The sequence below is a fragment of the Podarcis pityusensis genome, assembly GCF_964106645.2.
Source record: "Podarcis pityusensis genome assembly, chromosome: 14".
In the NCBI taxonomy this organism is placed as follows: Eukaryota; Metazoa; Chordata; class Lepidosauria; order Squamata; family Lacertidae; genus Podarcis; species Podarcis pityusensis.
The window spans coordinates 48933508-48947215 of record NC_138039.1 but is presented as its reverse complement, the minus strand read 5'-3'; the positions used below and the strand labels follow the sequence as shown (position 1 = coordinate 48947215).

General features: G+C 44.8%; 1 protein-coding gene across 19 annotated transcripts in view; it reads right to left on the bottom strand.

Annotated features, from left to right (window-relative positions):
- HERC1 (HECT and RLD domain containing E3 ubiquitin protein ligase family member 1) overlaps positions 1–13708 on the bottom strand; it is a 113661-nt gene that overhangs the window by 5538 nt on the left and 94415 nt on the right. For 12 of the 19 annotated variants that reach the window (XM_080980635.1, XM_080980624.1, XM_080980636.1 and 9 more), the window contains 14 exons: positions 12953–13246; positions 11944–12009; positions 10775–10900; positions 10091–10229; positions 9320–9501; positions 8189–8344; positions 7345–7467; positions 5623–5725; positions 4187–4356; positions 3501–3639; positions 2942–3111; positions 1981–2171; positions 1544–1709; positions 164–240 (listed from right to left, as the gene is read on the bottom strand). In XM_080980635.1, coding sequence (XP_080836761.1) covers positions 164–240; positions 1544–1709; positions 1981–2171; positions 2942–3111; positions 3501–3639; positions 4187–4356; positions 5623–5725; positions 7345–7467; positions 8189–8344; positions 9320–9501; positions 10091–10229; positions 10775–10900; positions 11944–12009; positions 12953–13246 — 2102 coding nt within the window. The remainder of the gene's footprint in view (positions 1–163; positions 241–1543; positions 1710–1980; positions 2172–2941; positions 3112–3500; positions 3640–4186; positions 4357–5622; positions 5726–7344; positions 7468–8188; positions 8345–9319; positions 9502–10090; positions 10230–10774; positions 10901–11943; positions 12010–12952; positions 13247–13708) is intronic. The other 7 variants (XM_080980639.1, XM_080980625.1, XM_080980626.1 and 4 more) reach the window with 1 other exon arrangement.

The window sequence follows — 13708 nt, the reverse complement described above, 5'->3', positions numbered from 1 at the left end:
TGTCTACCTTTTACAGTCCAGAGCCAACATCCAACATTTTACTCCCCTTAATACCTATGTGATTTTACTAAGATCACAGGGGCTTCCCTCACTCATTTCAACAGGGCCTGCCTTGAATTCAGAGACTAGCAGCCTTTAAAGAAGAGAACACCTTGCCACTTACCGATCTCTGTTGTAGCCGACTTCAGCTGTTGCGTTTGGGGAAGGAATTAGGAGGTCTACCACACCAGTTTCAAGTTCCTTATAAATTAAGAAAGAGGGATGGAACGAGAGAGAGCATTTAAGGCATTATCAAATCTGCCCAAGCATATAAAACTACATGTTTCCATACTAGCTACAAGAAAAAGGGTCTTTGTAGACCTCATGCGCACAAAATTTGTGGTGATTTGATTTAGAGAAACTCAGTCTCAGTGCTTCCAAACTGAATCATGGGACAGACTTCATTTTCATTAAAAAATATTATAAAACTCTAATTCCATGCTAATGTATGGCATGCTGTAACTATGGAGCAGTAATAGCAGGTAACTAAGATCCACAATAGACAGGGTTAGCACAAAGTATTTTGCTGGCTGGGAAAACGCTTGCTACACCCACAAGAAGCCATAATTTACAAGGAGCAAAATGCAACAAGGAAGTTCTCATGGATGTGAGCCAGAGCTGCAGACGCACACTTCTCTGGGGTGGGGCAATGTGGTCTCCCCAAGTAAGATCTCTCTGTGTCTCTCTTAGCTGCCTTTAACAATATTGATTATTCTGTAGGAATATTGGATCCCACATGGTGTTGGTGCACCCCACCTGACCTTTTTAAAACCTCATTTTAACTACGTTAAAATTGGGCTTAAAATCCTTTTTAAAATCATTGGCCTGCCCCCTTTCAGGGACAGATTTGGGGTGGGTGGCCCCCAAGGTGGCCCTGAGCTAATCAGCTTGTTCCAGGGAGCAACAGGGCAGATCTGGGAATCTGTGCATAGCCCTGTTGAACAGTCACCTAATTTCTGGTAAACAAACAGGGCAGGGAGCCTCTATACCCAAATGGCCAGTTGCAGAGATTATGGAGTTTCTAGAAACACCTTATTTGAATAAGTGCAGGTGTCCCTGCTTATGAGGAGGGCAGATCCCACGGAGAAGCAAGCCATACCTGCCCCCTCGTGGGGATGCCACAGAGTGGCATGCAAGGACATGGGAGACACATTTCTGCTACCTGACTGGCCAACATTATCTCAGCCTGGCTGCTTTCAGCTGCTTTCCCAAGGAAGGTCCTCTTATCATAGACTGCCACACTTTTTATTAGATCTATATAGCTATACAAAACTACCGATTTGTTAACCTGCAAAATACCCTCACTTCACACATTTCAGAATCCTGCCTTAAGTAAAAAAATGCTGGACTATAATATCACCTTCCAACTCAACAATCCCATTTCCATTCCAAAACAGGCTGGCATTTAATTCAGAATTTTCATCAGGCCAAGAACACATGCACAGGAGATAAGATTTTGAGGAAGAAACTGAAACCATTTAAAACTATATTGAAAATCAAATACCTGGCACATTTCAGTAATTGTGTCATCGAAGACACCGCCTGCATCATCAGCACCTTCCCCCACTAATTTCACTTTCCAGGCACGAGAGGGCAGGCGAAGGTCCGATGCATTCAGCTTCACAACTTGCCTTGCGATTTGAACAAAAATAGGCTTACATTTCCGACCTCTATGGGGAGGAAAAAGAATCTGTTAACTTCAACCAAACTTGCTTGGAGGAAAACAAACAACAAGCACTGATTCAGATATGAGGCTAAGCTAAACCATGACTTTGCTTGGGGTAGTGTAGCAGCAGGACTAGAGGGGAGAGAAGTAGCTGCCGTCTTTGCTCTGGGCACCCACACGTTTGCCCAGCTGCACTAAGCCATGGCTTTGCATAGTGTTCCATGCTGACTGGGTCCCTCCTCCAAAACCAGAAAGGAAGAAAAATGCATCCTGACCTTGTTGAGATCCTTTTGACGGTTATCTGTGGCCCATAGTTTTTCCCCTGAACCATGGTTTTTCCAATGGAGCGGACCATAGGGAGGGTGTAAACTCTCGGTGCAAGTAACGGCCTCAGTTGTCCTTGAACAATCCCCCATGTCCCAGCATTGTAATGAGATGTGCTGTTCTGTAAGAAAAGGAGGACCGCCTGCTTGAGGTCAACAGGCTCTCCAGCCCCAGTGCTTGCTTGCCTGCCTGCCTCCCTCAGAATAGCAGACTGGGCTGGAGTCCCTGCTGCTCCTGAAAGAGACACCACTGTAGGAGCCACACACAGCAAGCATCCCCTTCATATTACTGGCAAACCAAACAGCAAGTTGCAGGAAGGGGGCTCCCCCCCTCCCCAGCTTAGCCCCTTAGCTCAGCCTGCAGCCAGTTTTCCTCTATGGAGTATGAGGCAAAGTGCTTCTGGGACTGGGCAGACCAGCCTCTCTGGACAAGAATCCTGAGGGTGGAGGGGCTGAATTGCACTTGACTTCTCTCTCCCCCACCTTCCATTGTAATTATGGAGACCCCCTTAGCAACACTGCGTAGGTGTAATTTATTTCCAAGCCTCACTTTCCATTTATATATTTAAGCAAAAGCATTTAAAGATATTGACACTTCAAGACTTGGCTTTGACACCAAAGGGCACAATCCATAGAAGGTTTGCCTATATGAGCTTCCATTATGTGAGCTGAGGTTGTGCAAGAGACAACACAACTGTGCCCCTCCACAGCCCCCAATCACACTAAGCAGAGCTTGCAAGCTGCCCCATGGATTAGCTCGTTCTTTTAGGGAGGTGTGAGTGGGATGACTAGCTGCTAAAAAGATTACTATACACAAGAGATTATGAAGCAGTGTAACTAAGGTTTTATTGGAGTGAGATTTTATAAGCTTAAGAATACACCTGTGACAAGGTTATAAATTACGGAACTTTACCTGGTTATTGGGACTGAGATTCAGCAACCTCCATGAGGAGTACATGAGGTCTGAGAAATGGTACAGCAGCCTCAGTCTTGCCCTTACGGTGTGGATGCTCACTTCCTTCAGCGCCCCATACTGAGGCGGGATGGCATCTGGCAAGCCAAGCTGCAAAGGCACTGAGACACCTGCCATCGGAATTAAGAGAAGGGAAGTGTGTGATCCTGCAGCCTCAAAGGCCTTGTGCATATATAACCATTTCTGACAGGCCTGTAATGCCAACAAAATGGCACTGGTGGATCTTCAAAGGGGAAAGGACAACAAAGAGCATGAAAGCACCTTTTTGTCAAAATGACACAATATTGTTGCTCATAAATCATATTGGTTGTGTAAATTACCACTAATTGGGTGCTATCCCATCCTGCTCCTCTGTCAGCATCAAAAGCCTTAAGGACAGAAGAATCAGGACTCATGTAAATATTGCTTTGCCCCCCAACCTGGGATTGGCACTGCAGGGAAACGGCCAATACAGTCCTTGGCTGTCAGGTTCACTCCCAACCTCAGCACCCTTATTTACCTGGAGCTCGTGGTGGAACAGGTGGAGCTGTCCATGCGGCACTGTGGCATCGCCCCGCTGAAATCTGCCGGATGCTCTTCCCTTGCAAGAAGGTAATCAGAGTTGGCTCCCGGATGTGGTTGGTATGGCCCAGTCCAAGCTAGAAACCAGGAAGAGATTTGGAGAGAAGGAGGACTTATGTAACCCTCTAATGCATGCAGAAGAGCTGTCAAATACACAACTGGAGTTCTGGACTGGGAGCAGGTGGACAGGGAGATGCTACATTCAAATAAATGTGTCTCCTGGTTCAGGCATTAGATTGTGTGTTTGGTGAAAGATGGAGGAAGCAAAGGCTCATATACCTTGGACCGTTCCTTAATCTCACCATGCAGAAAGGTTTTGGGAATAAAGTAGGGACAGTAATCTAAAATGAAAGAATGTTTAACTGAACATAGACTGTTTTGTGTGTGTTCAATTGGTGCGTGACTGCTGGTACATGAGCAGTTTTGGGCCTCAAAAGGGGGAGGAATGGGGCAGTGGTGGAACGGCACTGGGGCAGGCTTAGGCGTGCTCCACCAATGCACACAATGACCCAGAACACAACCCCTGTGCAAATAGGGAGTTGCCTGTATTTTGCTCTTTTCATTCAAATGGCAGAAAAGGCAAACTTTTGGTGGTCAAAATTAGACTCTTCTCCTTCCACAGACCTGCCCTTCCGAGTTGCTTCCCCAGGCATAGACGTCCCCAGAGGCAGAGAGAGCGAGAGTGTGTTCTGCTCCAACAGCGACATCTTCAATGAAGACTCCTGACAAAGCTGGAACTTGCTGTGGACGGTTGTGGTTGCGGGCTCTCCCTTCTGGCAAGCCGATCAGCCGGTCTGGAACAGTACAAAATCTGGTCATGTGTCCCAGGAAACAAGAGGGACTTCAAAGGGCGAAAGCAGAAAGAGAGAACTGTGGGCCTCTGGTCAGATCTAGCCTGGAAAGTTTTTCAATCCCAGTCTGCGGCCTCTCCTCAACCCCACTATCCTTGCCCTGCCTCCCCCAAGTTTCTCCTACCTCACTGCAACTTCCACATCTGACGACCACCAGAGAAAGAGAGAGGAGAGAGGAACAGCAAGCAAGCTTGAAAGCAAATAAAGCTGATCACAGAATCCCCAGCAGCAGTGTCCCTCAGAAAGATGCTTTAGCCACCGAACTCTTTTGGACTCCAAACTGGTACATGCATCCTTGCCTGCCAGTCTTCTCCATGCTGTTTGATCAGGACTGGCCCTGCCATTAGGCAAAGTAAGACCACAGCCTGAAGCAATAGATGTCAAGGGAGGCAGCAGCCCCCATAATCACCCCTGGCTCCCCCAAGCTAACCTTCTCTGAGCCCCCTCAGCCAGCCTGCTGCCCTCAGGTACAATAAAGGAGGATATCCCATACCCACTGTTGATGTATGAGTGCCAGTGTGTATGTGGGATTCTGTATGTGTGGTGCGGGTAGGTCATATTGCCATTTCCCTCAGGCAGCAAAATGGTTTGCTGTGAGCTGAAGGAGCACATGGCCTTTTTATGGTAGGGGTGGGTGGGGTGGGGAGAGGAGGAATGGATCTTTGTGTGTTTGTGCATATACTGATGGAGGGAATAGGTGATAGAAACAGTGTGGGGTGACTCTGACCCTGTCCATCACCTGCACACTGCTGCCACCCATGAGAGAGCTAGATTACAGGGAAGGTCCTTTGCTTCTATCTTGAAAAAGCAGTGTGTGACATTGGCAGAGCAAATGCCTTCTGTGATCCAATGTGCATGTGCGGTAAGTGTCTCCAAAGAGACTGCAAATCCCACCCCAATTTGTGCTCAGATGATGTCCATAAGAATTTTCTGAATGCTTTATCATTAAGCGAGCCAGTTTAACACACAACACATTGTTTAATTTTGAGGCTAAAATCCATTTGAGAAGTTTTGACAATCACTTTCTTACAATGGCATAACATCTCTCTCCAGGCAGACCACCCTGTGACTTGTAAGCCCTGTGATCCTTGGATTAAGGGCAGTACAATCCATCCATCAATCAATCAATCAATGATGGGCTATGGGAGGATGGGTGCTCTGAAGTGCATGGAAAGTTTGCAGTATTGAGTAAGCGCCAACTAAGCTTACCTTGGCCAAATGTATAGACATGTCCGTCTTTCGTCAATGCAACTGAAAACTGGGTCCCACAGGCAACCTTTTTTATTCCAATTCCACAAAGAATATCTACTTTCTATGAAAAAACATTAAAAGGTAAATTACTGCCATACTTTAATAACACATCCACAGTGAAAAAACAAAACAAAAACCAGACAAACAGATAGTACTTCTCAAACAGAAATTTAATTTATTTATTACAACATTTATAAACCACCTTTCAGGGCACACTGCAATTCAATCTCAATTCATTTTAAAATTCCAGCATCATACTGAGGAGATTTCACCCCTCCCATATCCAAGAATCTCCTGAGGAGTCTGCTGATTCTCCAGAGAGGAGGAGGCGTGTTCTGCTCTCTACTTATTCTGCTCCAGCACCAAGTCAGTCAGTGTCGGAGAGAGAGAGAGAGACTGAGTGTTAGAGATCGTGTGTAGAGATAAGGTTGCTGCTAAGAGCAGCTGCAGACACTCAGTGCAGTGTAGCATTCATTTATGCTTAGACCTATTAAGCTCTGTATATAGTTTGTATAGTTGTAGATAGAATTAAAGAAGATATTCTACAGAGCTGCTCTCCGAGTTGTTTATATACTCTGCTAGAGTCTGCTGTACTCTGCTGTGCGACGACTGTCTTCTTGTGGAAGTGAATCCGGTGCTCACAACTCTAAGCTGTGAGTCCACAGCACTTTGACCTGTTCCTGTGCAGAAGGTGGTCTCTGGAAGTGCTACCCAGCTCGCCTAGCCCAGTCGGGGCTGAAGTGGATGAGTCCAGTTGGTGGCACTGGCTCTAGGGCGATGCTGACACATACAAGTATATCCTTCTGCCCAATGGAAACAGAACTGCTCTGCATGCAAAAGTGATTAAGTTGCATTATCCTAATCTCAAAACTACTAAAACAAAAGCTGAATGCTCAAAAGACAGAGGTATTATGTGTGCCAAGGTCTGGAGACCCTGCTCTGGACAAGGCTGCACTCCCCTGAAATGAACAGGGGGAGAAGACTCTAGCTTGTGAGTACCTCATGGATGCTTTTATGTGGACCTTTGATACCTTAGATATGTGTTTTCAGAATCCATTCACCCTGTTCCTGTGACTAGTATATTTTAATTGTTTTAAATACTGAATTCTAAATTGTTGCAACTCCCCCTGGAACCTGCTAGAGAAGGGTGGGTAATAAATTTAATAACAATATAGCTTCAGTATTTGTTTTTGTTTGCATGATTAATCTGGGATGCATACACATTATTTGCATGACTCTGCAATGGCAGGCCGAGGTCTCAGATACTGAACTTGATTTTATAGTTCTGGGGTAAGAATTAATGGATGTTGCAGATATAAACTACTGTTAACCAACATTTTAGTTTTTGTTGTCTTATGTGCAGATTAATTTATCACTACCCTAAATGCCTTTTAACTGTGTACTTGTGTTTGTTAAATTAACTTTGTCAACTAAATGAGTTTTCTTTGGAAGCAAGCCCTGTTACATTCAGCAGATTGACTTCTGGGTCAACATAGAGAAGCTCAGATATTAGCCAGGGTTACTCATTTGAATGTTCCACTTTGAGATCCAAGGCAGGTAAATGCAAATCAACAAGTTCTATTGCTATAACAAAAAGACATACAGAAAGAAAAGTGTTGCTGTGTATTCAGAGCATGCTTTTAGAGATATTATGGGAGAAATTACACAGAGGATGCTAACCTGTGGTGAGGATTTTGCAGTTGAGTTTCCCAAGCCCAGCTTCCCGTAGTCACCATCACCAAAAGCCCAAACCATTGAGCCATCTGTGGACACTACTATGGTGTGGTTTAGCCCACAGGCAACCTAGTATTGAAGAGTTAAACTTGTAATTAGGTTTCTACAGAAAACAAAAACAAGAAGTTTCAACTAACAGCTGCTTTGGGAAGAGGCTTTAAGAATATCACTGTAGCAGGTTCTTCCCCAGCCTACTTTCAGCAGGAGTAGTAATGACGCCACAACCAGGGCCACAGGGGAGAATGAGCTGCAGCAGGCACCAAAGTGAGGACGTGGGAGGGCCTCCGTTCGACATCAATGGCCACAAGACATCAGGCACATAAGGCCTACCCCCAGGATGGTAGAGAGGGCTGCCTCAAAAGCTCCAGGGCAGTTGCTCTGCAACCTAGTCACTCTGTAAACAGCAGCATTTTTAAAACGCTAGGCAAATGCTGATGCTGCTGACCCTACAGATATTGGAATCCTCAGAGCAGCTAAGTATCTCAACCAAGACACACCAACATTCCTTCAGGGAGTGCTGGTGGCCATATTCTGATCTCAAAGCACCTTGTACACAAAGGTGGAGGTAGAAATGTGAGCTACTACACATGTAGAGTTTCTTTTGGGGTAGGCTAGTAGTGGATTGTTGCTGCCTGTACACGTGCTTTGAACTACCTAACATTAAAATATGGGAACATGGTTGGGCAGGAATTTCCTCCTTCAAATTCCAGCCTGTAAAGTAGAAGCGCCTGTGGGACTGTGACGCAATCTGAGAGTGCAGTTATACGCATGAATGCAAATCAAGCCTGACCTCTCCTATCTGATAGCCTTCTAGTGCTGTCACTCTTTCAGGAAGCTTCTTGTTGGATGTGTTTCCTAATCCAAGTCGGCCGTAATCCCCATTTCCAAAGGTAAACAGTTTGCCATCTGCAGTCACCACAGCTGAATGCTTGAAGCCACAGGACATCTAGGGGAAAGGGGAGGGGAGAGTGAATCAGAAGATCTTAGATAGATAGATAGATATCTTTATTGTCATTGTCCCATACAGAACAATGATATTGAAAACTACATAAAACATTCAAAAACCCCTAAAAACTCTAAAACCCCATTTTAAAATACACTATACTATACTATACTATAAATATGGTGAATGTCCTTTTTATTTATGAATATATCTAGAACTATTTAGAAACAGGGTCTGCAACAGTATATGAATATGTGATTTCCACCAGAACACATGGCCTCAGGGCTTCAAGAAAAGGAAGGTGATGGATTTGTAGCCCTCACCCAAGGCACTCATTGTCTTTAGCTGTAAAGCCTTTTCTCAGATTTAGAAAACGTCTTCTCTACTTACTGACTCAAACCTTTGGAGAATGTATCTTATGGATACATTTCTCAATTCCAGGACTGCATTTTAACTTTTGGCCCATCTGTTATAGTTTTTTTGGGGGGTGAGAGGCAGTAGCTCATTGGCATGGGAGTTGCATAAGGTGGCTTATGAACATATTGGAACAAAGTGGTTTCCACTCTCAGCAAGTGTGGGCTCAGGTTCTACATGCAGATATTCTGCCTTACTACAATGTAGCAGGCTTGATGTAGGCTTGATGTTTAGGCACGATTACCATGTTCTGACATAATCACATGGTGAATTTCTCTGTCCCAGCCCACTTACTGGCTGCCACCAACACGAAAACAGTAAGGGGACACAGAAGGAAAGAATTGCTGAGAGAAGATTGAGAAGTGGAGTGCAGCTTTCGGTTGTCAGCCTGTGGCAGGGATAACACACCTAGTTCTATCCCAACCAGGTAAAAGGAAAACTTGACTCATTACCCAATGGGCCTGAATTCAGATTAAAGACTCCATTAATGCCTAAAAGAGCAATTGAGTCGATGCGACATCTAATCTACTTTAAAACTAGGGAGAAATAACTGTTGCCTCAAACCTGCACCACTTCTTCCCCTTGCAAAGCCTCTATTTGTCTGGGTCGGCGCTGCCGGTCACTGTTTCCGTGGCCCAGTTTGCCATAATCTCCATCCCCCCAGCTGAAGACTTCACCACTCTCTGTCAAAGCCATGGAATGCCCATCAGATCCGCAAGATGTCACCAGCTGGGTCACAACAAAACCTACAGCACAAGAAGGAAAAAAGTGTCAGAATTATCCCAAAGCATAAGTAGCTTGTTGAGCCAAATGATCAAATAAGGCACAGCAGCATTCAGCAACCTGGTGCCCTTCTGATTGCACCGCAACTCCTATCAGCCCCAGCTAGGCCTGTGAGCCTATTTGCGTCCCCCGCCCCAGCCCATTTTCCCTACTGTGTAACATTAGGGGACTACCACCTAATGTTGTTGTAAAAGTGCATGAAAAATGCTTTGAGCACCTAAGAAAGTGATTATTATTATTTCAGCATTATACATAGTTTTACTTGATCTGTTGCTTTGGGAAGAGATTTTAGAAATATCAGCAATTAGGCCTTGTAAGGTATCCCAACAACAAGCAAAACAAAACTGATTTGTCAAATTTGTGAAACTGACAAAAAGTGCTCAATGATTTTTGTTAAAATAAACCTATAAATCATGCCAGGACATATTGCCTATTAAGCTCCCAAAATGAAATGCTGGTGTCCCAACGAAAAGTGAAACCATCTCAGTCTCATCAAATTAGTGAATAATGGGTTATGTCCCACATTCAATGGATATATTTTTTCCTACTCACCTTGCAGTGCTGAAATAACAGTGAGGACGTGAAGATCATCTGAGTTCCCTTGTCCCAGCCGGCCATAACTTCCTTCTCCACAAGCCAAGACTGTTCCATTAGCTTGAATCACAAACGTACAGTTCTGGCCACAAATGACCTAATGCAATTAAGGAAAATGGAAAGTACATAATTAAAAGAACAAAACAAACAAAACAAAAAAGATCCCATCCACCACTAAACAGGCACAAGCACAAAGACAGTAAGCTGATCTGTTCCTAATTCACACATTGACCATAAGCAGGGTTAAAATCATATTTGGAAAGGACCTCAGAGCACATCTAGTCCAACCCCCCGCTGCTGTTGCAGGATATAATAACCACATCTTGTAAACATGTGAGGGAACAGGGCAGCACTAAAGCATACTCTCAGAAACCTGAATTGTGCACCCAAGTAACTTTTTATTGGCTCTTACAGACTTAGGCATCAGCACAGCCTAGTCTCTAGAGCTTCCTTGTTTATGAAAAAGGTGGCTTGTATGCTTTGAGGTTATTTTGCCTTGCAGAACTTTCCTGCTGTTGTGTCAAATAGGCTCCAACAGCCACTCCAGCCATTTATGGAAAGCAAGGCAACCGCTGAACAGGCGGACACAACGCCTCCTCCCACTCTCCCTCAAAAAGTGGTAAGGAAAGGCTTCTGGTTTACCTGTTGAGCTTGTGAGAATGATGGTGCTGACACAGGCACCATGACATTTCGTCCAGCCTCAGCTAGCTGCCCGTGCCTCCCGGCTCCCCACAGGTACACATCACATTTTCCACCAAGGTGCCAGTCCTGAGGATCAACGTAAGACAGATTTTCAGAATGGATTACTGGTTACTTATTGTGAATGACCTTTCTTGGTTGACATGTGGATGTGACTAGGTGATTTGAATGGTTTCCTTGTCTTGGTTCTTCCTTCAGTTAAGTCTGTGGCCAAGCTTAGAGCATAATATGATTTCCACATTAGCAGAAGAGTCCTTAATAAAAACAGCAGTATCAATAAAACATGGTGATGTGAGTTTATACTGATCAAGACCCAGGGCAAGCCAACTTAGGACTGCCAAGGGCTGATCTGAGAAAGGGTTTTCAGAAGCTTCCCTATCATTCAATATCAGTATCATTTGCTGGACGGTTCGAAGTTTGTTTGCGTTTTCTGTCAAAGACAATGGAGGTGTCATCTTTTCATAGTCTGGCAGGAAAACATGCTCCAGCAAGAGTCTATTTTGCTTGGTGGGATTGTTCTTTGCCATATGTTAGGATCGATCAAAATGGCACCCCGCTCCCAACGATGGTAGGGTGTGGTAGGGGCAGCCTTATCTGCTTCTGATAAGAAACACTGAACTGGAGCTGCTTGATTTGACATGGAGTGGACACTCAGAGAAAGCTGATCCGGAACCTGAAGGCTGTTTGGAAGCCTTTTGATTAATGACATTGATGTACTGTGTTTTTTTTGGCATACAAGCTTACTAGACTGGCTGCCAGTCAGAGCCATTTCACTTATGCTGGGGAGGGGGCGGAGGAGAAAAAGAACGAACTATTTATTTTTGAGAGAGGCAGAAATACAACAGGGGGAGGGAGGTGGACATAGAAGCTAAAGCGGAAAAAGGCGGAAAGCAACCTGAGCACAAATGAAGAGAGGAGAGGAGTAACACTTACTTTGGGCAAAGGCAGGGACTGAACTAAAGGAGATGCCCAGAGAGGGAGACTGCATTCAGATGACTTGGTCACATGTTCCCACCTCAAAAAGTACAGGACATAAACCCTCAAATGGATGCCTATCAGAGAAAGGAATCACCACATTGGGCTGCTCTAAACACACCATTTACTATACTAACCTCAGGCCGTGATGTTGCCCAGGACATAATCTGCTCATCCATCCCATTGATCCATTTGCAGTTATCCTAAAAAACATTAAATTAATTATATTGAGGCTAAATGCATAAGCTGCTCTCCATCCTTCCAGGGCAGTTCTTCTCTCTCTGTCAGAGGAGTAATTTCTTTTTGTTTCAAAAGCCTACCAAATGGTGCTTCTCAAACTGTTATAGGCCCCAACGTATTCCTGGGTGGGCTGCACAATGATGAGCTTCTTTCTCTGCAAGAACTGGAAGCATCAGGGCATGCACAAATACTTTTGAACTTCCAGTCCAGGATGCTACTCGCTGAGACAGCCTCCCCCCCCCCCCCTCTCTCACACACACCAATTTACATTGAGCATGGGTGGGCTAGCTGAGGTAGCCATTGAGAGAGCTGCTAGACTTGGCTGTGGTGCAAGCCAATCAACCAGCCAATTTTGGGTCTGTAAATGTGGGATTAGCTTACAAGTGGATCCCAAAATGTTTATGCAAGTTTACAGTGGATTCCACTTCAATTGTTTGAGAAGCACTGCTATATAACTTGTTTTCTGGAATGGAGAGAGAGGAATATCTGAAAAGGAAGAATGAGTGAGTGAGTGAGTGAGTGAGCGAGCGAGTGAATAATATTAGCAGCAGGATCCCATCCTTCCTTCAGATCCTGACAGTTCATATACAAATTCCCAATAATCAAATTTCTCAAGCACCCTTATCGTCAACAGAGAAATAATAATACTGACCTGCCATAAAGGGCTCTTAAAAGCATCTCAATATGTCAAGCACTTGGATAATTAAAATATTTATTATTATTAGGCACAAAGCTGGGGTTGTTTTGGGTGATATTGCCCTGAAATTTTATTCTAAGGATAGGTGGGGAGGCAGGTGTGCTACTGTTTTGGTGCCACTGAAACAGTACTAACTCTCTCTGCCCAACCCTGGCAAGTGTCCACTGATATTTGTAATTTTAGTCACACCACCAACCTGCATCTCTTACCATAAGAAGGACTAGTTCATCCTCTGGTACAGGCTCCAGATCTGGGACCGTAAAAGACTCTGGAAAAGTGGCTCCTTTGGCCAGCGCCTCGGCAGCTTTAATTGTCGTCGAGAAGCACTCCAACCAGGCCCACTCCGTTGGGTTCCAGGTCAGAGGATCGGGGAGGCAGGTCTGGTGATGAGGTGGGACTGGTGGGCTGCACAGGAGCTGATCCAGGTGAAGCCCCACGGCCAGCGAAGCTAAGCATTGCATATATGGACTATGAACAAGCTGGTCTCCACAAACTACATGGGGCTATAAAAGAGGAAAGCCAACATTTACAAAGTCCTGGAGTGGGTTAGTCAATCTAATCCAACTGGTACTCCCTCCTTGGTTTTCTCCTGCTGCCAGCACCACCACTTCTGACTTTTAGGAGCTACTGTCCACTAGCAAAAACTCACAGCACAACAGATGGTACAATCCATTGTTCGACAAACTCACCAGCAACCTGCTTATGCCTTCTCTAGCACAACAATGTTTTGTCAGAGAACATTTTGCCAGCTATATTGCTCTATGACTTTAACTTAGGACTACATTGTATGCAACCCACATATTCATTTGAAAGGTGACTGTGTGAAGGTTGCTGGGGTCATTTAACCAGTTTTAAGTACATCTTTGTGTTCTCATTTCTCATTTCTGAGTCCAACAATGAACACAGGCTCAGTTCAATGAATTATCAGGCCTTCTTGGGGGGACACACACGCCACAACTAATATT